Source organism: Schistocerca nitens, chromosome 8 (genome assembly GCF_023898315.1).
Source record: "Schistocerca nitens isolate TAMUIC-IGC-003100 chromosome 8, iqSchNite1.1, whole genome shotgun sequence".
NCBI lineage: Eukaryota > Metazoa > Arthropoda > Insecta > Orthoptera > Acrididae > Schistocerca > Schistocerca nitens.
In genome coordinates, this window is record NC_064621.1 from 382982281 (window position 1) to 383008055 (window position 25775).

The following is a 25775-nucleotide window of genomic DNA, read 5'->3' on the forward strand; positions in this document are numbered from 1 at the left end:
ATCGTCAAGGTTCTGGTTGACCATGTCTGACTACCACAAAGGAGGATCGCATTTTGCACGAAGCAAGTCGTAAACCCATCAACTTTTTGCGTGCCATCCGAGAGGAAGTAATGAACTCCGTGCAAGATTCTGTATCATCCCGAAGCATTGGTCAGAGACTAATATTAGCCGGACTAGGGCATTAGCACCCCATTCTTAGGCTGCCGTTAGCACCACAACACGGCTGCATTTGGAGTGCTGTCGTGACCGGGAAGCATGGATTGCTGATGAACGACGTCGCATTTTGATCAGCAATGAATCGTGGTACGCCATGACCTTAGATGACCATTGTTGTCGAGCATGGCAGCGACTTTGGGAGAGGTCTCATTCTTTCAATATTTTGTAGAGGCATGGTGGTGTTACTCTTGATGTCATGGTGTGGGGAGCCATCTGGTATGACTTCAAGTCACCGTTGATGTTTCGGTGTTGTTAGTTGTAGGTAGTACTCTCGTGGTGTGGTCAGCCGCTCAACGCCAGATCTGGACATCTGCCTCCATAGGGAGGTAGAGAACGCACTGACAACTAGATTTTAATCCAGCAACAACTTGGGGAAACTCTAACGGCACAACGCTATGTCACGGACGTCCTCTTCCCCAGGTATTAATTCTCATGCGACAGTAATGTGCTGCCATTATTCAACAAGGCAACGCTCGTTCACAAATGGCAAGTGCCTCTATGAACTGTCTGCATGACGTTAACGTACTACCATCTCCAGCAAGTCCTCCAGGTAAGTCCCTGCTGGAACATGTGTGGGAATGATAATTTAGGAAACTTGTGTCAGAACTATATCTCATTAAATGTCCTTATCGAAATAGATGCACTGCCAGACTATACTGAATTTTATTAGTCTGTAACTTTCCTGCTGCCCCTTTCTGTTAATCAGTTGTTTCTTGGGCGACGAAATACCTGCTGTAAGAAACGAAGATCGACGCCTGGGAGAGAAGATCAGCAGGCAAGTGATCTGCTAGAGGACAATGACAGTTGGTACACCTCCGAAGGCCATTTTTTTTCATCTTTCGATAATCTGTATTAATTCAGACTCTTAAGAGGAGAGATAGCAGAGATCTCAGCCACAGCTACAGATATACATATGTGCCAAACTTTTCGGTTACGCTAACATGTTCCAGTGTTGTGGTTGATTGTTAGTAGAACTCTTGTGATGTGGTCAACCACTCGACATCCGATCTGGATATTAGCGCCCATATGTATGTGTCGAGCGTATCGACAGCTAGAACTTGCGTCCGACAGTCATTCATAAAATCACTCCAGGTATTTCAATAAGTTACAGGATGGTTATGAAAGGGTAGTTTATACGCCAGTTATGTGTACCTGATGAATCCTATGGTATCTTACCTATGCCTCTGAGTCCCTGTAGATACATTTTCATTCGTATGATCCACAGACAGCATCGCAGTCGGCGCAGTGTAAAGTTTTCTTAAATTTTATTGTTCTCCAAGATTAAAGTATATCACACAGCAATTCATCAAGTTCTTTTATTAAAAATCAGATGTGTTACAATCTTTCACACCTATCTTAAGTATGCCTTGGGCCCCACAAGGTTTTTGATGCCATCTCCAAACATTTTCTCGCCCTCTTGATTCGCTTCCTCGTAGCCGCTGAAAGTGCTTCTACAGTTTTTCAGCCAGTCCCGAATCTTCGGATAGACACTGAAGTCCACTCCCATCGCCTGTTAAAAAGAAAAATATTTTTAAATACTCTGCTGATTAAATGCTGAACATTTAACTTGCTATTATACATCTAGTGTGCAGTAATCACGAATAAACTAAGAGAAATTTTAATTTTTGTGATGGGTTTCGACACATAAGGGATATTTGAGACAGAATTGTAGTATATTAGGCTTTGTTCAAAATGGTTCAAATGGCTCTGAGCACTATGGGACTTAACATCTGTGGTCATCAGTCCCCTAGAACTTAGAACTACTTAAACTTAACTAACCTAAGGACATCACACACATCCATGCCCGAGGCAGGATTCGAACCTGCGACCGCAGCGGTCGCGCGGTTCCAGACTGCAGCGCCTAGAACTGCTCTGCCACTCCGGCCGGCCGGTATCTAAGTGTTCTGTTTATTGTTCCATATGTGGATTTCCGGATTATGCAACGCAGAATTCGGAGTGGCACCTGATGGGCAGCAACCAGCAGCCTTCCAAATTTAAGAGGCATAACAGGAAGTGACGTCATGATAATGTGACCGAAAGTATCGTAATATTTTATCTTTAGATGATATAAGAAAGTTTGATAGCTACATTTGTTCTGTAGTTCGAGATATCAACAATGGTTCCTCTAGAGTGCTTAATATCTCTTGGATTTAAGGAAGACGAAGATAAGACAAACTTACGAACGCTGTGGTTTGTGAAACTTTCTCGCAGATTAAAACTACGTGCCGGACCGAGACTCTAACTCGGTCCCGAGTTCAAGTCTAGGTCCGGCACATAGATTTAATCTGCCACGAAGTTTCGTATCAGCGCTCACTTCGCTCCAGAGTGAAAATTTCATTCCGGGCTTTGGTTTGTGATTATTATTGGAGAACATGGAAAATTTGTTACTAACATAAGTAATATAAATTGAACTGAAAATCACACTCTCCGTAGCAAGAAAAATTTAAATGTAGCTATACCAACTACAGAAATGTTTTATGATAACATTATGGTGCCAAGAACAATTAGAGAAGAGGCAGCATGTTATGTTAAAGAAGGAAATATATGATGCATCTACACGGTAAATTCTACAACTTAACCTCGAGAGACATGTCGCTACCATTTCTCCTACACTAGAATGACAATGCGGCATCTAATTCTGAAAAAAATCAGCGTGGAATCACTGGATCGATTTAGAGGAAATATAAAAATCCTTGATTATACTGTATGAATTGGAACTGGCTGACACTAAAAAGGCTGTACTAATGGGTGAACTGCGTGTGATATTGTAGAAGGTTCAGGGGAGTATGTTTTCACATTTGTAGATAATTTATTTACAGCTGCAAATTTGAGGGGATGGAGTGACGAGCAGTATGACACGGTTAAAATTGACAAGGGATGCCAGGGCATATGTGATGACTTAGGAGAATTTAGAAAATGGACGATATTTCCAGGACCTGGAAGAAGGAGAGTTGGGATGGTATGGCAGTAGTAGAAGCAGTAGTAGTAGTAGTAGTAGTAGTAGTAGTAGTACGGTAGATCTTCTACAGGATGCTGAATATATTCTGGTATTACAACTTAAGAACAGCAGAAGTACAGTAATTCATATATACAGACACATACAGACTTACAGGTCTTGTACGATAAGGATGGACTAAATAGTCGACCGTGACCTTATAGTGGAAACCATCCCGTCATTTGTCTGACATAATTTAGGGAAGTAACGGAAAACCCAAACATGAATGGCCGGATGAAGACTGGAGCCTCCACCTTCCTGAATACTGGCCCACTCCGTTTAAAACAGTGCTACCTCATTCGGTTCACCCCTCGTGTGCAACACTGTCTTACAAATAAGTTATTTAATAGTGAAAAAGGCTAATGCGATAACGTTCGTTCATTTCTTACTCCCAATCACTGCACACACTATACACACATTGGTTCATAACAGTGCATACACTATCAGCTGATGTCTGGGCCACTTCGCGCATCACAGCTTCCCACCTGTAATCCTTAAACTTTGTTATATTAGTAATGTTTGTTTGCAATTATTAACGTTTGTTATATTAGTGATTTGTCTGTTTCTTTCTTATGTGTCTGTATTGCCATACGATAAAAATAAAATAAATAAAATAAATAACCTGCTAGCCTGGAAAACCGAGTAAGCTGCTCTCTATAACGAGTGACATGTTGAGCTCAGAAAGAGTAGAAGTGTTAGTATTTCATTGCGTAGCTTTGCGAATAATTTTTCCCAGAAAATGAGAAAATGAAGGAAAAAACGTAATGTGAAAATGAAGTGTGGAATGTTAGATGTTTTATTATAGTTATTATTATTTGTATTACATTATTTTACTAACCCTCTATTCTGTGTTATGTAAATAATCCTTCAGTGTACAGAACACTTGCGTTGATAAATACTATTTAACTGCGTTTTTAAAGAAATTTGTTTCAGTAATTTCTTCTAAGCTCCTTCGGTAATTTATTGTAGAATTTCTTTTTCTTGGTATAAAATGGTGTTTTGAGTCTAATGCGTATTCTTTCACGATAAATAAGTTCACTCTGGACTTCTTCCAGGGTCTTGCTCACGAAGGAGGAAAAACACGCGTACGTATTTTCGTTAGTAGCTCAATTCAATTCTGTCCAGTCACATTAATGTGACCACCTGTCCCAAAGCCTGAATAACCACCTTTCGCAGTGCAAACCACTGCGAGATGTGCAGGAAGAGAGTCAGTGAAGTTCGGGAAAATACCGACCGTGATGTGGAGCCATGCCGACTCCAACGCCGTGGTCAGCTGCGCTAGGTTTCTCGGTTGAGATTCCAGAGTGCTAACAGCCCGATCGAACTGATTCCATAGATTCACGATTGGTTTTAAATACGGGGAGTTTGGTGGTCAGAGGAGTCCAGTAAACTCATCCTGGTGCTCTTACAATCACGCACATATTTTACTATCTATGTGACATGTTGCGTTGTCCTGCTGATAAATGCCATCGCACCGAGGAAGAATAACTTGCTTGCAGGGGTCGACATGGTTCCCAAGGTTATATACATACTTGTGTTGATCCAGAATGACAAGATCACCCAAGGAATTCCCTCTGTCGTGGGCCCTTCCGACTATAGTTGGAAGGTATTCACTTTCACGCCGTACATGCCAGTGACCATCTGCCTGATGGATCATGAAACGTGATTCATTTGAAAAATCTGCCTGTCGCCACTCAGTTGCGGTATCGGGCAGAGAACTCCAGCCAATGAACAGCAGTCAGCATGGGTGCGTGAAGCAGGTGTCTGCTGAGGAGGCCCTCACGCAACAACGCTCGCTGTCACTGGGCAGACATTGTTGGTAGCCCCTTAGTTTACCTGGAGCTTGTAGCTCAACAGTTGCACGTCTATTCGCTCGTATGCTTCTCCGCAGAGGTCGTTCACGCCAGGCGTCTATGGCCCGTGGTGTACCACAGTTGGCTTGGCGCCAGCTTTGGTTAGCGCTATTTTATCATGCACGGTACACTCCATAAACTTATTTGTCCGTCGCTGACATAGAAGAACGCAAACCTTTTTTCCTTCCCGTCTGGACAAGCTGTGCAGTGAGTAGAGTACATGTAAAGCTTACTGGGACAGCGTAAATGCTAGCTACAATGAAGTCGATAATTCGATTATAATACTGGCATTTTAATTTGATATCCCCCACAACTGACACAATTTACAAAAAAAAGTGAATTTCTTTGTCCATCCACACACTCCTGAGAATGGCACATTAACAATTTGCAATTACGCGCCCGTTTTACTGGCAGCTGCGTTGATAAATACTCGGCACCTCGCAAGGATAACTACTAGATCAGGAATATTAGGTAAGTTGATGGAAGTGATTAACCGTTGGTGAAAATCTCGCTTCTGAGCACACAAAGAGCTCTAACCGCAGAACTCTGCACGGAACACGCGTTGGTACAATGCTGCGATACAGACCATATATCTCCCTTCGAAGACATAGCCAAGACGCCGTCTGCAAGTCCGTACCTCTCGATGGCTGAAGGCGAAGTCCTCTCTCTCTACAATTATCTCGTCTCCCACGTGTACGAAAACGCGGCGGAAGAATACTGAGTTTTGGCCAATGTCGAACGTTCTGTCATCGCCGAAATTCCTCCGACGACATTTCTGAGATCTACCCAATGATCGAGTAGTTCATATTGCCCCTAGGCAAAAGAAATTCCCGTCTTCGCCACGTGCTGCCCAGCACAGGTGGCTCCGGATGCCGGGCTACTCCCAAAAGCGCCGTATTGTCCCGCGTTTGCGGTGACCGCTACCTGCCGCCCACGGCGGCCCGGCGAACTACGGCCATCTGCAGGCTTTATGTTCCACATTTCTCAACTCCCGAGACTTTTCACCAACGCTTTAAGTTAGTGGCTCAATCATGCTGACATGCAGGGAATACTGTTCGAGAGTGCCTCAAATTTATCATAATTCAATAGAGCAATGAGCTGATGCCCTTGCCAGTCCCTTTATTATTAATACTAATGTTGGTAAGCTAACGTGTAAGTGCTCATGTCCTGGCAACTTACAACTTAACCACGGCGGTCGGCGAACAGTTCACAAACTCAGCCGTTTCGGAAATGCCTTCACCTTTGGCCCGAAAGCTAATGATTTGCCCTTTTTGGATGTCAGATACATCGCTCCGTTCCCGCAACGACTGCACTGTTTTCCAGGTCCCTCCGACATGCTTCATATAACCTCCATTGCTAGTGTTATCACCTGTCGTCTGTGAGTGGTTATTGGTTGGTTGATTTGAGGGGAGGAGACCAAACTGCGAGGTCATCGGTCACATCAGATTAGGGAAGGATGGGAAGGAAGTCGGCCGTGCCCTTTCAAAGGAACCATGCCGGCATTTGCCTGAAGCGATTTAGGGAAATCACGGAAAACCTAAATCAGGATGGCCGGACGCGGGATTGAAACGTCGTCCTCCCGAATGCGAGTCCAGTGTGCTAACCACTGCGCCACCTCGCTCGGTGAGTGATTATTGAGCGTTGACGTCGAACATATGTGGTGATCGCATTAATGGGACTGGGCCATGTATAATTAAGGGAACGAGAGGTCGTGGGAGTTTCGTTGACCAAATTAGGGTGCTGAATATTAACACTTATGAGTTGATGGATAATGACAACGACAATAAGGCCATGCTTCAAGACGCAGACCAGTGGGCAGTATATACATTCTTACGGGTTTGCCTGCTGAAATTTCTTGTAAAGTGCAGACAGGATTTTCAAAGGCTTTAAACGGAACTGTGGTGACTGAAATGGCTTCATCACAAGCTGATGTAATTACCAGCACTAGGAAAGTGGTCAGCTAGTCACATTCTGCGAAATTATTGGAAATCTTAGTGTGGGAGTCGTAAAAGAATTGGACACTCGGGAATGTCAGCACAGGTTTTCATAGGCACGGGGAAGTAGATCTGGGATTAGAGCTTGCTCCCTGGCGTTAAACCAGAACAAGAGCAGCTTGGCCATGGGCAGCGTTCTCAGTACATGGGAGCACTAGAGACATGTGTACATAATCAGTGGCAGATTATTGTTTGATCAGCTATGTAGGAGGAAGGATGCGTAAATTTCTACTAGATATAGGTATGAAAGTATCCATAGCATGTCAGGTAGTACGTGGTGTAAGGAATTTGAACACACCTTATCGTATTGCAGGGTAAGTGATGTAGGTGAGATAGTACTCATTCGCTTGGTTCGACATTTATGAACTTCTGCCTGAGACGTGAAAAATTCTGGTTTTGCTTGGAAGTCCTTCCTCGACTTAGCAACAGCTACGATGTCATATTTGGCCAGGATTTTCTGTTTAAACATCACGTGAAAATCGATCTGGAACAACACATAGTCGAGATGGATGGGTCGTTGTTCAGTTTGCGTTTTACTCCAGAAAAACCTAAACGCCTTAAGGCGCGTCGCAGACATCAGGGAAGCCACTTAAACTGCGTCCACGACCCCTTAGAATCAATTCACCAGACAAAATACCGAAAGGTACAGATTAGTTAGTCTGGGTAGACGTAGGAGCAGATTTCACTTAATATTTTGTGTGTAGGTGAACTCTTGACGGAAAACAAGGAACAGGATATGACACAGCATTTTGTACGCAGTAGTTTATCATATGCGCAAGAGGCAGTGTCCATCAGCATGTTCTTAACTGGCAACATACAGTTTGCGCAGTGAACAAATTCCACCATTAATAAAGTCTGTGTGTGGTCGTCCAGAAGGTGAATTGTGGTACAAGATGTTTAAAACAGATGGTGAACAATAATTTGGTTGGTCAGAAGAGGAACAGAAGCTACCTAGTCGAGCGTGTGGCCGTATCCTGCGGCATATCTTTGGAAAATACATAGAGAGCGCCTTCGTTGGAGACTTGTGGGTGAGCCGGGAAAGGAGACACTGGTTGTTCCGACGGAAAAGGGGGACCTGAGTGACAGCAGTGTGTGACATCCAGCTCCGGCCGCCGTCAACAAACATTGTCCCACGGCTCAATGCTACCAACGAGACGCTGCCAGAAGTCTGCAGCACTTCTTCTATTGCGCTGATGGCAGCCTGATCACAACTCGGTAAAATGCACTATAGCTCTCACCTAAGTCTGCCTGCGAGTTCCATATGCCTCAGAGCAACCACGGTTTAAACACCCTGGTAGCGGCGCTGAGAATCTTCTAATTTATAATGTACAAATTATTATTTCCGTTTTCATGAGTAAAAGTAATTTGTAAATTATACTTACATAACTATGGTACAAAGGCACTGCTGTCTCTAAAAGTAAATATATTAATATTTGTGACTAACTCTCTTATACCCTTGTGCGTAGCGCTCCTAATCGTTGTATGTAGAATGTCCCAGAAAACGGACAGAGCTTAGTATGTTGTGCACGAAGGCACAGTGATCGGTTTTCGTGAAGGAACCCACGTCTGGAAACGCACAGCTTGGGAGCTGAAGAGTGTCGAAGTCTGAGATGAGTGTGCGTTCGATATTACATCAATGAACTGAAAGTGAGTAGCACATCGCGCCGTCTGCGTTACAAACGGACTTCGAACTGCGTACCTCTTACGTCAATGCACAGCCTACATTGGCGTTGCTGAGCCTCATGCGCATGACTCAACACCTGTGACTGTCAGTGGATTCGACCAATAAGGTCCTTCGCTGACGTTACAGGTGTGGAATACACCATACTCTTCATATTATCCCTTAGAAAATAATCGAGAGGTGTAACATTTGACGGCCGTGCTTTCCATGGAACTGGTCCACACCTACCAATCCGATTTGGATATTGGACGCTCAGGTGATTGATATCAAAGTGCGCTGGAGCTTCGTTGCGTTGCAGCCACATGTCCATTAGAACATATAGTGGCACTATATCCAATAGGATAGGCAAAACATCTCTAATAAATGTGAAGTAGATCAGTCCTGTTAGTCTGTCTGAAAGTTTTTTTTTTGGTCCTTTATTGGGGGCTGGCAGCAGCGTAATATGCCGCTCTGCAGCCTACAGATAAAGTTAAAAAACATAATGAGGAGATATAACAATAAAAGAAGTGATAAAATGGTGACTGTTTTAAACTGGTACATGGTGAAAACGTTGTGAAGAAAACATAAAAAACAAAGGGGTCAGTGATGCTGATTAAGAACACGTACGAAATAGACAGGTACAATTAAAAAACACAAGGACAGTCTGGTTTCTGTTCGCAACACTTTAAAAACGGGACGCACAACACTGAACATTCACCGAAAAACACTGTACTATAGAGTATGAAGGCATATGGGTATGAGGGGGGGGGGGGGGGAAGGACCCGGACAGATGAGGGGAGGGGGGGGAAGGCGGAGAGGAGAGGAAAAGCAAAAAATGGGGATAAGCCGATGGAGAGAGAGGGCACAGAAAGAAGGGGGTGTGGGGCGGACTTGAGAAAGGAGTGGGGAAGACAATGGAGGAGAAATAATAAGGACTCAGGGGAGAGAATGGAGTCAGGGAGAGGGTATATGGAAAAAAAACAGGATGGAAGGGGGGAGAGGGAGCCCAGGAGGGGGAGCGAGGGGGAGGTGAGGATCATAGTTGATAAGAGGGATAAATGGAGGGAGAGAGGCCATCATCCAGGAGGGGGAGTTGATGGACGCCACCTCAGGAAAGGAGATGAAGGGTGTAGAGGCGGAGGTTAGGGGGGACACAAAGGTGAAAGTGCCAGCAGGTGGGGGCTGGAGAGGAGAGGAGCAACCAGGTGAAGAGGGGAATCAAGACAGTGGGAGGTGTAGAGGACGTGGACATGTTCAAGGAATAGGAGCAGATGAGGGAAAGGAATCAGGTCACAGAGGATCCGCTTGGGGGATGGGAGGCATATACAGAAGGCAAGGCAGAGTGCATGGCACTCTAGGACTCGGAGGGACTTATAGAATTTGGAGGGGGGGGGGGGGAGGGTTAGTTATCCAGGTTGGACTGGCATAACAGAGGATGGGACAGATTAAGGATTTGTAGGTGTGGAGGACGATAGAGGGGTTCAACCCACATGTCCGACGAGAGAGGAGTTTAAAGAGACAGAGGCAGTTCCGCATCTCGTGGTCGTGTGGTAGTGTACTCGCTTCCCACGCCCGGGTTCCCGGGTTCGATTCCCAGTGGGGTCAGGGATATTCTCTGCCTCGTGATGGCTGGGTGTTGTGTGCTGTCCTTAGGTTAGTTAGGTTTAAGTAGTTCTAAGTTCTAGGGGACTGATGTCCATAGATGTTCAGTCCCATAGTGCTCAGAGCCATTTGAACCATTTTTGAACAGAGGCAGTTGTGGCCTTTGGACTGGATAGAGCAGAGATGAGGGGTATAGGTGAGGTGTCAGTCAATGATGAGTCCAAGGTAGGTGAGGTTGGGGGAGAGGCGACAGGACGAGCGCAAGTGGTAGGGGAAAATTTGGCAGTAAATACAGCCCAATGATATGGTCACCAGTTACCCCAGCGCATCACCTGTACACTCTGATTTTCGTTTGCCCAAACATACATGTTATGCAAGTTTAGTATGCCATCTCTAGTAAACGTGCATTCATCCGTGAATAACATCAAGCTCGGAATTGCGGCTGGAGTACGCATTTGCTATAAATACTACTGTGCAGATTGTACCGTCATGAGCAGTCCCTCTCCTGTAATGCCTAGACTTTCTGCATATGGTATGGATGGAACCAGTGTTCATGGACGACACGCCACACGGCACCTTTACGCAGCACCTGTGCCACCTGCCAAGAGCTGGTGGCTGGGTCTTCGAATATTGTCAGGACGTCCTCCTCCAACTGTAGTGTTCGAGCCACATCATACTTCGGGACCTACCAGAGCACACACAGTAGACTGGGAATAGTAGTCGCAAGTGCTAAGCACAAAGTGCTGCTATTTTACTGTACAATGGACACACCTATGTGCACCTTTCCGGGTTCTCTGAGGAGTCTCTCAATGGCTACGAATGTAGAATGACGTGGGATACATTCATTTCGAAAATTTTCCACATACAATCTGGCAGCAGCTCTTCCATTGCAATCCACTTTGCAGTATCCAAGCACCACCGTAAACACTTCCGCAACTGTGTATTGGTACATGTCGTACTGCTGTAAATAACGTTATTGCACTGGCAGGGAGGAAGTTTACAACTGGTCAATAAGCGAAAAAGTGACACTGAACATAAAGAAAACTAATGCCATGAATTTCAGTTTGAAGAAGGAAAATGACAATGTTAAATTAATTGTAGATGGCACCTCTACAGAATGTGTAGCAAATGCAAAATTTCTAGGAATCAATATTGATTCTCAATTGAATGGTGTGAAGACACAAAGGTACTTGCAAGCAGAATGTCATCAGCATGTTATGCCCTTAGAATCCTGTCACCAGTGTGTAACATGCAGTGTCTTTTAGTTACATACTATCCATATGTACACTCAATTCTTAGCTATGGCATTCTTTTTTGGGGAACAAATGCACAAAATATGAACATAATTTTCAAACTCCGGAAAAGAGTCATAAGAATAATAACCAAAAATAGTAGTCGAGCTCATTGTAAAGGTCTGTTCAAAACACTGGGGATTTTAATTACACTGTGTGAATACATTTGGTTCCGGCGGAGGTTCGAGTCTTCCCTCGGGCATGGGTGTGTGTGTTTGTCCTTAGGATAATTTAGGTTAAGTAGTGTGTAAGCTTAGGGACTGATGACCTTAGCAGTTAAGTCCCATAAGATTTCGCACACATTTGAACATTTTTTTTTTTTGTGAATACATTTACTAGTCAGTTATACACGTCAAAAATAACATTGGTAATTACTGTACAAACAACTCTGTCCATGACCATGGCACAAGAGCTAGACTCAACTTACGTTTACCAAGAAAAAAATAAACATAAAACTCAGAACAGCATTTTCTACCAAGGAATAAAACTGTACAATAAATTACCAAAAGAGATTAAAGAAATTGCAAAAATACACTTACAATAAAAGGGAGCTAAAAAGTACCTGTTACGCAATACATTTTATACACTGAAGGATTACTTAGATAAAACAAAGTAGGGGTGTGGTAAAATAAATGTTGTACAAATAAATAATAATAATGATTATAAAACATCCAGCATTCCACGTAACACCTCCACACTATGCTTTTTTCCTTCTTTTTTCCTTTTCTAGAAAAACTTACCCCCAAGCTATGCATAGCACAATACTAACACCTCTTGCCCTCTCTTAGCTCAACATCTCATTCACTATAGAGGGATGCTGACTCGGTTTTTCAGAATAGCAAATGGGAAATTGCGGTACAGAAAATGGCCCAGAGAACACCAGTGTGTTTGTGTTTGTGTTTGTTTGTGTGTGTGTGTGTGTGTAGTGTTACGAAAAAATGTGTGTATAGTGTGTGCAGTGACTGGTAGTGAGATCCGAGTGAACAGTGTGGCATTACATTATTTAATAAGTTATTTGTAAAAAAACGTATTGTTCACCAGGGGTAAATCTAATGATTGTATCTAACTAGAAGTCTGTAAATATATGTGTATACGAATTAGCTTATTTTAAAATGGTCTAAACTTGTAAATACTTTGACATGTCCTATATTGTTGTAAAAAGAGATCTAGGGATGAATACAACTACTACTACTACTAGACCAGATAAGGTCTGCAATAGGATGCGCGCAAGGGCTGTGCAGAGCAATGTAGTGCAGGCGCAGGAATGTTATTAGGCTCAGATCGTCCATACGCAGTAAACAGATGGCTGAATGGTTGCATACCTTCACTGTTCTGACACCAAAACGAATCGGAACAGACCGTCACAATCTTTCGTTCTGAGATTCCAACGCTTTCCAGCGCCAAAGCCAGTCGTTTCCAAAAAGGGTCCCCGCTCAGAAGCCCATCAGTTTACCTTCGCGCAAAACATACCAAGCGTTGTGCCTTTTTTTTTTTTTTTTAGGCGCCCTATATAATCTGCAAATGCCACAATCAAGTGCAGTTTAGGATAATATGGCTCCTTTTATTTAATATACAAATGCCGCACACAAGTGCAAGTTAATACATATTGTAATTGCATCACATTTACGAGCAATAGAACGTATTCTGTTTGAAGAAATGAACATGAGAGGGATTACTGCGAAGCTTGTGCCACGACGGCATAATGATCAGCAGCAACATCACTTGGAGCTCTGTAGAGAACTTAAACAGTTCCTTCAAGACTATCTGTACTTCCTTCCCAACGTTATCACTGATGATGCACGTTGTGTTTATGGCTGTGACCCCACAAGAAAGCAACAATCGTCGCTATGGGAGATTCCTACGTTACCTCGACAAAAAAAGGTAGAGTAGTGAAGAGTAACGCTAATGCCTTGATGATATGTTATATCGATGAGCATCTTCATAAATAATTCGTTCCTGTACCACGGGCTTTCCGTAAAGTGTTCCACCGCGATGTTCTAAGGCGTTTGTAGGAGAATATAAGGAGAAAACATCCACAGAAGTGGCGTACGAACGATTGGGGGTTCGCCACCAAGACAAAGCACGACCGAATTCATTCCATATTATTTAGGAATTTTTCAATAAAAACAAGATACCAGTTGTTCCCTGTCCGCCTTACTCACCAGACTTAGTTTCGTATGACTTTTTATACTTCCCCAAGATGAAAGTTCAATTGAAGAGACAATGATTTGATACTGAGGAGGAAATTCAAGTGAACTGCAAAGGGTACTTAACACCATAACAAAGACAGACTTCCAGGGTGTATTTCCAGAATAACAGAAACGATGTGATCGGTGATTCCCTCCCAAGGTAACTGTTTTGAACGGGAAGGTGCTGAGTAAGATCTAAAGAAGACGTAATAATTTTAACTAATATATTCGGGAACTTTCGGCTACCACCTCGTATTTCCACTTCTGTGCAGAAGACAATGTGAGGATAAAGCTAATGAGACGTCCCTGAGAGGAGCTTACCTGCAGAGTGCCGGCTGTAACCCCACAGGAGATGTCTGCCACAGTCGCGTGGTCTCCAGCTACCCATCCAGTTGGCTCCAGGTACTTCTCCAGATTTCCAAGAGCATCATATATGGCGTCTCTAGCGTCCGCATCCACATTTCTTTTCCCCAGGAAGAAAACAGGAAACTGCAATTATGTAAGAGCGTCAGTAAGATAACGTCTGCTACTTTAATCTGGAATTCAGAGTGATGGATACTTAAAATGACTGGAGACTATCGACGAAAATATATAACTTAATAAAAAAATCATAAAATAGGAAACTTAAGTTCCTGTTTCTTCATTTTACATCTATATCTCTACATTTTTCACACAGGTAATTAAACAGTCCGTGTAAGCACAAACATCGTGATTCATGTCTGGTTACTGGTCTTTGGCTTATCACATACTCCTTCTTACCTGAAATAGTGGAAGGTATTGATTAAAAAAACTGTGGCCATTAGCGTATTATCTATCACGCAAAGAAGGGCACTCGACTACGTAAATTGTAGTACGTGGCTAAATAAATCTGAACATTATTAAGTAAGGTACTCTTCAGTCTTATCTAGGTAGTAGAAAATATAACGTACCCTTAGATTCTCAAGTAACTAGAAATGAGGTAGCATCTGACTGGAGTGACGAAATGTGAAGTGTTCCTCAGGGTTCTCTACTAGGGCTGCTTCTTTTCCAGACATACACAAATTGTCTACCTTAGATGCAGCTGGTAACTCTAGTACTGTTCTGTTTATGAATGATACAAGTTCAACTACATCTACATCTACACTCCGCAAGCTACTTTATAGTATTTGGCACAGGTTACTTCGAACACTACTGCCACTTCTCACTTTTCCTGCTCCAGCCACAAAAAGTTTATGGGAAGAATGAGTGCTAGTAACTCTCCATGTGACTTCCAATCCCTCTAATTTTACATTCATGGTCGTTTTGCAAGATATACGTAGGAGGCAGCATATATTGGTTGACTCTTGTAGAAATTTACAATCCCAGAACTTTAACAGTAAATCACTCAGTAGTCCAAAACGTGTCTCTCGCAGCGTCTGCCGCTCAAGTTGGTTGAACATCTCCATGATGCTTTCGAACTTACTAAATGAACCTAGAACGAAATGTGCTGCTCTTCTTCAGATCTTCTCAATTTCCTCTATCGGGCCTTTTTGAGTGTTGGTCGAGCGAGGGTTTTGTAAGCTACCTACATTGCCAGTGGACTACATTTCCTGAGAATTCTGCCAATGAATCTATGTTACCTGCGATTATTTTTATGCGACCGTTCCACTTTAAATAGTTCCATACACATACTTCTAGATATTTTATGGATGTGACTCCTTCCAGTAATTGTTCTGTAATCGTGTAGGTATTCATATAGTAATGAGTCTTTCTGCCTATTTATGCGCAGTATATTATATTTGTTAGAGTATTCACATCAAACCCCTGCACCAAGAGTCAATCTTCTGGACAATTTCAGTACTATATCTCAGTGTGATCTGCGAGTAGCGTCTTTGATTCATAATCAAAACGTCCTCGGTTCCAGGTTTGAGTCCCACACCAGTTTATATTTTCAGTAATAATCAGCATTGGCTCCGAAGACTTCCTTATAGGATGTCACCCTCATTCTGCCAATGGCCTCGTCAAAGAGAGTGGACCGTGCGGTTCTAAGCGCGTCAGTTTGGAACCGCGTGACTGCTACGGTCGCAGGTTCGAATCCTGCCTCGGGCATGGATGTGTGTGATGTCCTTAGTTTAGTTAGGTTTAAGTAGTTCTAAGTTCTAGGGGACTGATGACCTCAGTAGTTAAGTCCCATAGTGCTCAGAGCCATTTGAACCATTTGAAAGAGAGTGGAGGAGCGGACTCAGGTTCAGGGCACTCTCTGTCCTTGGGATGGGAAAGTGCCGCTAAAGGCAGAAGGATCAGCAATGATCAACGACCTGAGGATGCAGAAAGCAATGGAAATCACTGCCTTAAAGACACATGATGTGTATCCGCAGGACGTGTGGCCTGTAACTGAAAAAGTGTCATAATGATCTCTCCATTGGCAAAAGATTCCGGAATAGTCGCCCACACGGGTCTCTGAGAGAGGACTGCCAAGGAATGTGGGGGGTGACCATGATAAAAAGACTGAATAACCAACGAAAGGATAACGTTCTACGAGTCGGGGCGTGGAATGTCAGAAGTTTGAACATGCTAGGGAAGCTAGAAAATCTGAAAAGGGAAATGCAAAGGCTTAATCTTGGTAGATATAGAGGGGAGCAAACAGTGAGGTCATCGGTCCCATCGGATTAGGGAAGGACGGGGAAGGAAGTCGGGCGTACCCTCTCAAAAGAACCATTCCGGCAGTTGCCTGAAGCGACTTAGTGAAATTACGGAAATCCTAACTCGGGAAAAAGTCCAGTGTGATAACCACTGCGCCACCTCGCTCGGTATAGTGGGGGTCAAATGGTATAAAGGGAGTAGGATTCGTTATGAATAGGAAGGCAGGGCAGAGAGTGGGTTACTGTGATCACTTCACTGATATGGTTGCTCTCATCAGAACTGACGGCTAATCAACACCGACAACGATAGTTGAGGTATACTTGCCGACGTTGCAAGCTGAAGAGACAGAGAAAGTATATGAGGATGTTGAACGGATAATGCAGTACGTAAAGGAGATGAAAATCAGTAGTCATGGAAAACTGGAATGCGATTGTAGGGGAAGGAGTAGAAGAAAAGGTCACGGGAGAATATTCGCTTGGTACTAGGAATGAGAGATAAGAAAGACTAATTGAGTTCGGTAATACATTTCAGCTAGTAATAGCGAATACTCTGTTCAAAAATTTTGAAACTGTAAACATTTTATTGGCTATGATCCAGCAACCGTACACTATTAAAATACAGAACGTATATACAGCCACTTCGGTTGCAAAATTTTTTGTCAGTTGCCCGTGGTTTCGAGTGCACTGGGGCAATCTTCATCAGAATGAAAAGTTACATGGAATACCTAAAAATATGATGACATGGCTTGAAATACTACACACTTAATGGGATTACATCCATAAATTACGTAAAAACAGAATGTACTGACATGTGAAGGGCTTATTTCAATAGTGGTGCAAGTCCATTTTTGTTCATTCTGAGATGCAGAGTCCTAAAGTTAAATGAGCGCTGAAAAATCTGCAGCTGACGTACTCAAGTATATATACTTGAGTATTTCTGGTATCTCAACTTCAGATTTTTCAGCGATCATTTAACTTTAGGACTCTGAATGTCAGAATGAACAAAAATGGACTTGTACCACTATTGAAATAAGCCCTTCATGTAATCACACCATGGTTTAAAACGTCTGAGCAAAAGTGCTCTCGTCAAACAGAAATGTCATAAGAATAAAAACTAAAACGTAAAAGTATAACACAATTGTCAACCAGATTAAATACTGCATGGAATACAGTGACAACCGCAAGGTCGCTTAGGGCCAAGGGCGGCATGCATTCCATGCAGTATTTAATCTGGTTGACAATTGTATTATACTTTTATGTTTTAGTTCTTAAACCATGATGTGATTACATGTAAGTAAATTCTGTTTGTACGTAATTTATGGATGTAATCCTATTAAGTGTATATTATTTTAGTCCATGTCATCATATTTTATTCTGATAAAGATTGCCCTAATGCAGTCGAAACCATGGGCAACTGACAAAACAATGTGCAACCGAAGTGGCTGCTGTTCAGGAATCACAGGAAGAGCAGATATACTTGGGAAAGGCCAGGAGATACGGCAAGATTTCAGTCGGATTGCATCATGGTCAAACAGAGATTCCGAAATCAGATAACGGATTGTAGGGCTTACCCAGCAGCAGATGTAGAGTCAGACCACAATGTAGTAGTGCTGAAGAATAGGCTGAAGTTCAAGAGATTAGTCAGCAAAAATCAATACGCAAAGAAACAAGGAACGACGAGATACGCTTGAAGTTATCTAAGGCTATACACACAGCAATAAGGAATATCTCAGTAGACAGTATATCTGAAGAGGAATGGGCATCTCTAGAAAGAGCAGTCTCAAAAGTTGGAAAGAAAAACATAGGCAGAAAGATGCTAACTGCGAAGAAACCATGGGTAGCGCAAGAAATACTTCAGTTTGATCGATGAAAGAAGAAAATCCACTAATGTTTAGTGAAATTCAGGAACACAGAAATGCAAGTCACTGAGGAATGAAATAAACAGGAAGTGTAGGGAAGCTAAGACGAAGTGGCTGCATGAAAAATATGAAGAAATCAAAAAAGAAATGATTGTCGTAAGAACTGACTCAGCATATAGGAAAGTCAAAATGACGTTCGATGAAATTAAAAGCAAACGTGATAACATTAAGAGTGGAACGATAATTCCACTGTTATATACGGAGGAGAGAGCGGATAGGCGGAAAGAGTACATCGAAGGCCTCTATAAGGTGGAAGATTCGTTTGATGTGATAGAAGAAGAAAAAGGATTCGATTTAGAAGTGTTGCGGATCCAGTACTACAATCAGAATTTAAAAAAAGCTTTGGAAGACTTAAGATCAAATAAGGCAGAAGGTATAGATAACATTCCATCAGAATTTCTAAAATCATTGGGGAAGTGGCAAGAAAACGGCTATTCACGGTGGTGTGTAAAACGTACGAGTCTGGCGACATATCATCTGGCTTTCGGAAATATATCATTCCGAAGACTGTAAGAGCTGAGAAGTGTGAGAGTTATCCCACAATCAACTTAACAGCTCATGCGTCCAAGTTGCTGACAAAACTATAGAGAAGAATGGAGAAGAAAATTGAAGATCAAGACTAAAGAAAAATTAGGACACGTTCATAGGATTTGTCGACCTGAAAAAAGTGTTCGACAATATCAATGGCGCAAGACATTCGAAATTCTGAGGAAAACTGGGGTAAGCTCTAGGAAAAACGTGTAACATACAACATGTTCGAGAGGTACGAGGAGTACTAAGAGTGGAAGACCGAGAATGAAGTGCTCGGATTAAAAAGGGTGTAAGACAGGGATGTAGTCTTTCCCCCCTACTGTTCAATCTGTACATCGAAGTAGTAACGAAGTAAATAAAGGAAAGGTTCAGCAGTGGAATTATATTTCAGAGTAAAAGGACATCAATGATACGATTCACTGATGACATTGTTATCCTCAGTGAACCTGAAGAAGAATTACATGGTCTGCTGAATGGAATGAATACAGAATATGGATTGAGAGCAAATCGAAGAAAGATGAAAGTAATGAGAAGTAGCAAAATGAGAACAGGGAGAAAATTAACATCAGGATTCATGATCACGAAGTAGATGAAGTTAAGGAATTCTACTATGTAGGCTGCAAAATAATGAATGACGGACGGAGAAAGGTGGACATCAAAAGCAGATTAGCAAAAAGGGCATTCCCGGCCAAGATAAGTCTATTATTATCAAACATAGGCCTTAATTTGAGCAAGAAATTTCCGAGACTGTACGTCTGGAGCACAGCATTGTATGATAGTGAAACATGGACCGTGGGTAACCCGGAACAGAAGAGAACTGAACCATTTAAGAGGTGATGTTACAGACGAATGTTGAAAATTAGGTGGACTGATATGGTAAGGAATGAGGAGGTTTCTACGCAAAATCGGAGAGGAAAGGAATATGTGGAAAACACTGACAAGGAGAAGGGACAGGATTACAGGACATCTGTTAAGATATCATGGAATGACTTCCATGGTACTAGAGGGAGCTGTAGAGGGCAAAAACTGTAGAGGGAGATAGAGATTGGAATACATCCAGCAAATAATTGAGGACATAAGTTGCTAGTACTACTCTGAGATGAAGAGGTTGCACAGGAGAGGAATTCGTGGCGGGTCACACGAAACCAGGGCATGGCTGAAGTTACTTCTACACCTGAAGATTTCTCTCTGCTGAGGATGTTCTGTTTGCTAGAAAAACTTTTCTTTCCAATCATACAGCTAGTCTGATAATCCCTGAGAACCGAGGTGTTAGCAGTTTCTGTACAGTAGAGCTGAATTATGTCACTTATAGTGGCACAGTAGCCACCCCTATTCTAAAGTCACTGAGTTTTCTCTACCTCTCCAGCTTTCCCCCTCGTCTGGAATATACTCTCTCCGTTCCTCGCATAAGCCTAACCTACTTTCACTGGGTTTTCCCTCCCCTCCTGACAGTGTTGGCGTAGACAAACGATTTCGCCCCTCCCCAATCCGAGAGGGCTGGTTATGTTGCAGACAATTGGTTTTCCCCGCCCCCAAATACAGAGCTACTGCTGAAAAAGAGCCTAAAACAAGCGCAACTACCAGTGCAGAAATAGCCCATTTGTGTGTGTGGCATAAACATACCCTACTGGACTTTAAAATTGCTACACCACGAAGATGACGTGCTACAGACGCGAAATTTAACCGACAGGAAGACTATGCTGTGATATGCAAATGATTAGCTTTTCAGGGCATTCACACAAGGTTGGCGCCGGTGGCGATACCTACAACGTGCTGACGTGAGGAAAGTTTCCAACCGATTTCTCATACACAAACAGTAGTTGACCGGCGTTGCCTGGTGCAACGTTATTGTGATGCCTCGTGTAAAGAGGAGAAATGCGTACCATCACGTTTCCGACTTTGATAAAGGTCGGATTGTAGCCTATCGCGATTGCGGTTTATCGAATCGAGACATTGCTGCTCGCGTTGATCGTGATCCAATGACTGTTAGCAGAATATGGAATCGGTGGGTTCAGGAGGGTAATACGGAACGCCGTGCTGGATCCCAACAGCGTCGTATCACTAGCAGTCGAGATGACAGGCATGGCTGTAACGGATCGTGCAGCCACGTCTCGATCCCTGAGTCAGCAGATGGGGACGTCTGCAAGACAACAACCATCTGCACAAACAGTTCGACGACGTTTGCAGCAGCATGGACTATCAGCTCGGAGACCATGGCTGCGGTTACCCTTGATGCTGCATCACAGACAGGAGCGCCTGCAATGGTGTACTCAACGACGAACCTGGGTGCATGAATGGGAAAACGTCATTTTTTCGGATGAATCCAGGTTCTGTTTACAGCATCATGATGGTCGCATCCGTGTTTGGCGACATCGCTGTGAACGCACATTGGAAGCGTGTATTCGTCATCGCCATACTTGCGTATCACCTGGCGTGATGGTATGGGGTGCCATCGGTTACACGTCTCGGTCACCTCTTGTTCCCATTGACGGCACTTTGAACAGTGGACGTTACATTTCAGATGTGTTACGACCCGTGGCTCTACCCTTCATTCGATCCCTGTGAAACCCTACATTTCAGGAGGATAATGCACGACCGCATGTTGCAGGTCCTGTACGGGCCATTCTGGATACAGAAAGTGTTCGACTGCTGCCCTGACCAGCACATTCTCCAGATGTCTCACCAATTGAAAACGCCTGGTCAATGGTGGCCGAGCAACTGGCTCGTCACAATACGCCAGTCACTACTCTTGATGAACTGTGGTATCGTGTTGAAGTTGCATGGGCAGCTGTACCTGTACACGCCATCCAAGCTCTGTTTGACTCAATGCCTAGGCATATCAAGGCCGTTATTACAGCCAGAGGTGGTTGTTCTGGGTACTGATTTCTCAGGATCTATGCACCCAAATTGCGTGAAAATGTAATCAAATGTTAGTTCTAGTATAGTATATTTGTCCAATGAATACCCGTTTATCATCTGCATTTCTTCTTAGTGTGGTAATTTTAATGGCCAGTAGTGTAATAATACTGCATCACTTTTATTTAAGCAGTCATGGGATTTAAACGATTACACTGTGTAGGTTTTAAGCAATTATCGCTGATACCTAGTTTTGGCTACTTTACCGTCACTATCCCAGGAAAACATGAAAGGACGCGGACGTGTTGGAAATGTTCTCAATATCGGTTGAGGTATCATATGTCATTCATGTTACTCGCTCGACTTTCACACTTCGCTGACGCAAGCTGCAACTCTCTGCCACTAGAAGGCTCCAAATTGAAGGGTGTAACATGGTATCGGTTGAGGTATCATATGTCATTCATGTTACTCGCTCGACTTTCACACTTCGCTGACGCAAGCTGCAACTCTCTGCCACTAGAAGGCTCCAAATTGAAGGGTGTAACATGGCGGTGTGTAACGGAACTACGAGGAGCACCTTCTCCATCAGCATAATGATGCCAGACTACGTATGAGCGCTGCGACATCTACAACAACCCGACGTCTTGGTTCCACTGCAGTCCCCTGCGAATGAGACGGGAACTGAAATTGAGGGTAACAAAGCAAAAGCTGAAACGCACAACTCCGTTTTCAAGTGTCACTTTTCAAGGGAAAACCCAGTAGACTCGTCCCAATTTACTCCTTGTACCACCAAAAAGATGATGAAATAATTATTGGGGTCAATGGTGTCGAGAAATAGCTGAAACCGTTAAAACTGAACAAAGTTCCAGGGCCCGACGGAATCCCTATCAGACTCTATACCGATTTTGTGGATGAAGTAGCCGCTCTCATAACTATAATCTATCGTAGATCCCTCAAACAAAATACCGTGCCCAGTTTTGAGAGAAAGCACAGGTCGCATCCGTCTACAAGAAGAGTAGTAGAAGTGATCTACAAAACTACCGTCCAATATCCTTAACATCGGTTTGTTGTAGAATCTTAGAACATACTCTGAAGTCAAACATAATGAGGTATCTTGAACAAAACGCCCTCCACAATGCCAATCAACGGTGATTCCGCAAACATCGATCAAGCGAACCCCAAGTCGTACTTTTCTCACATACTGAAAGCGTTGGATCACGACAGTCACGTAGACGCAGAATTTTTTGATTTCCAAAAAGCATCTGACTCAGTAGCCCGCCTACTCATATAGTCAAAAGTACTGTCAAATGGGATATCAAGTGAAATTTGTGACTGGCTTGAGGACTTTTTGTCAGGGAGGACGCGGCATGTTTTCTTGGATGGAGAGTCATCTTCAGATGTAGAAGTAACTTCAGATGTGCCCCAGGGAAGTGTGTTAAGACCCTTGCTGTTCATGTTGTGTATTAATGACCTTGCAGACAATATTAATAGTAATCTCAGACTTTTTGCAGATGATGCAGTTACCTATAATGAAGTACTTTCTGAAAGAAGCTGCATAAATGTTCAGCCACATCTTCATACATTTTCAGAGTGGTGCAAAGATGGGCAACTTGCTTCAAATGTTCAAAAATATAAAATTTTGCACTTCACAAAATGAAAAAAACGTAGTATTCTGTAAGTGTAATATCAATTAGTCACCGCTGGAATCGGCCAATTCGTAAAAACACCTGAGTGTAACACTTTGTAGGGATGTGAAATGGAATGACCGCATAGGCTCAGTCGTGGGAAAAGCAGGTGGAAGACTTCGGTTTATTGGTAGAAAAACGGGGAAGTGAGATCAGTCTACAAAGGAGATTGCTCACAAATCACTCGCTCGACCTGTTCTAGAATATTGCTCAAGTGTGTGGGGCCCGTACCAAGTAGGACTAACGGGGGGTATTGAACGTATACACACAAGGACAGCATGGATGGTCATAGGTTTGTGTCGTCCATAGAGAGTAGCACAGGGATACTGAAGGAACTAAAATGGAAGACTGTTGAAGATACGCGTAAACAATCCTGAGAAAGTCTATTAACAAATAGTTTCAAGAACTGGCTTTAAATCATGAGTCTAGAAATATACCACAATCCATTACGTATAGCTCACAAAGGGATCGTGAGGAAAAAATTGGAATAATTTCTGCACGCACAGAGGCGTTCAGTCAGTCATTCTTCCCGCGTTCCATACGTGAATGGAACGGGAAGAAACCCTAATAACTAGTACAACGGGACGAACCATCTGCTATCCACCTCACGGTGGCTTGCAGAGTATAGATGTAGATGCAAATGCAGCAGCTTGCAAGCTGTGGCTCACGCCGGCATCAGTGACGCCTGTCCCTTGCTTTCTGAGGCCATTCTCAGTTCGTACGGACGGCTGACGGAAGTGGAGAAGGCTGCTGGCCTTCCTTTCAGGGTGCAAACAGAGCTCACAGTTTGCATCATTTTTCCCAGAATGGATGGAAGTCCTTTGCTTTGGAGCCGAGTGGAGAGTCTCAGTCAAAGGCTCCGTCGATTCTATGCTGAAGATATCTACGCCTGCGTCATGGCATGGAGAATTTTAGGACTCCACTTGATAGGAAACAGCTATTCGAGTAACAAAATACTTGCAGAGTGCGTATGGGGATATTTAGATTGAGATCTTTAAGACACTTCTTGTTGTACTTTAAATGTAGTCGCCATTGCGAATAAGGACAACTGTCAGCTGTAGAATGGACTGACGACAATGAAAATTTGTGCCGGACCGGGGCTCGAACCCAGATTCCCGCTTATGGCGAGCGGTCGCCTTACCATCTGGCTATCTGTGCACGACTCACGGCCACACTCAAACTTCCATATGTCGTCAAGCGTGCGTCTACGACCTGTACTCGTACATACATGAATATTCCCGTACAGGTCAGACGTTGTACCTGAAAGTCACTTGCCAGGTATCGGCAGAAAAATACGATATATCAGTGCCTGTGTTATTCTGATTACGATGCATGCATGTCCAAAGGAACTTGGTGTCGTAATCAGAATAACACAGGCACTACAATAACATACTTCTTGCTGCTGTTGTTGTTGCAGTCTTCAGTCTGCAGATTGGTTTGATGCAGCTCTCCATGCTACTCTATCGTGTGCGAGCCTCTTCATCTCCAAATAACTACTGCAATCTACGTCCTTCTGAATCTGCTGGCTGTATTCATCTCTTGGTCTCTCTCTACGACTTTTACCATACACACTTCCCTCCAATACTAAATTGGTGATCCTTTGACGTCTGAGAATGTGTCCTATGAACCAATCCCTTCTTTTGTACCACTGAATTCTTGTCTCCCCAGTTCTATTCAGTACCTCCTCATTAGTTACTTCATCAAGACATCTAATTTTCAACATTCTTCTTACCATCACATTCCGAAAGCTTCTACTCTAGAAGTTTGGAGGCTAGGAGACGAGGTACTGCAACAATTCAAGCTGTGAGGAGGGGTCGCGAGTCATGCTTGAGTAGCTCAGCTGGTAGAGCACTTGTCCGCGAAAGGCATAGGTCCCGAGTTCGAGTCTCTGTTCGGTACACAATTTTCATCTGTCAGGAACTTTCGCTTCTATTCTGTTTTTCTTTAAATTGTTTGTCGTCCATGTTTCACTTCTACACACGGCAACACTCCAAAAAAATACCTTCAGAAAAGACTTCCTAACACTCAAATCTATATTCGATGTTAACAAATATCTCTTCTTCAGAAATTCTTTGCCGGCCGAAGTGGCCGTGCGGTTAAAGGCGCTGCAGTCTGGAACCGCAAGACCGCTACGGTCGCAGGTTCGAATCCTGCCCCGGGCATGGATGTTTGTGATGTCCTTAGGTTAGTTAGGTTTAACTAGTTCTAAGTTCTAGGGGACTAATGACCTCAGCAGTTGAGTCCCATAGTGCTCAGAGCCATTTGAACCATTCAGAAATTCTTTTCTTGCCATTACCAGTCGACATTTTATATCCTTTCTACTTCGACTATCATCAGCTATTTTGCTGCCCAAATAGCAAAACTCATCTACTACTTTAAGTGC

General features: G+C 43.3%; 1 protein-coding gene across 1 annotated transcript in view; it reads right to left on the reverse strand.

The window, feature by feature from the left end:
- Nucleotides 1–1464: 1464 nt before the first annotated feature.
- LOC126198878 (glutathione S-transferase 1-like) overlaps nucleotides 1465–25775 on the reverse strand; it is an 89510-nt gene continuing 65199 nt past the window's right edge. The window contains exons 5-6 of the mRNA XM_049935482.1: nucleotides 14123–14290; nucleotides 1465–1726 (exon numbers count right to left, since the gene is read on the reverse strand). Of these exons, the coding sequence (XP_049791439.1) occupies nucleotides 1568–1726; nucleotides 14123–14290 (327 nt within the window). The 3' untranslated portion in view covers nucleotides 1465–1567. The remainder of the gene's footprint in view (nucleotides 1727–14122; nucleotides 14291–25775) is intronic.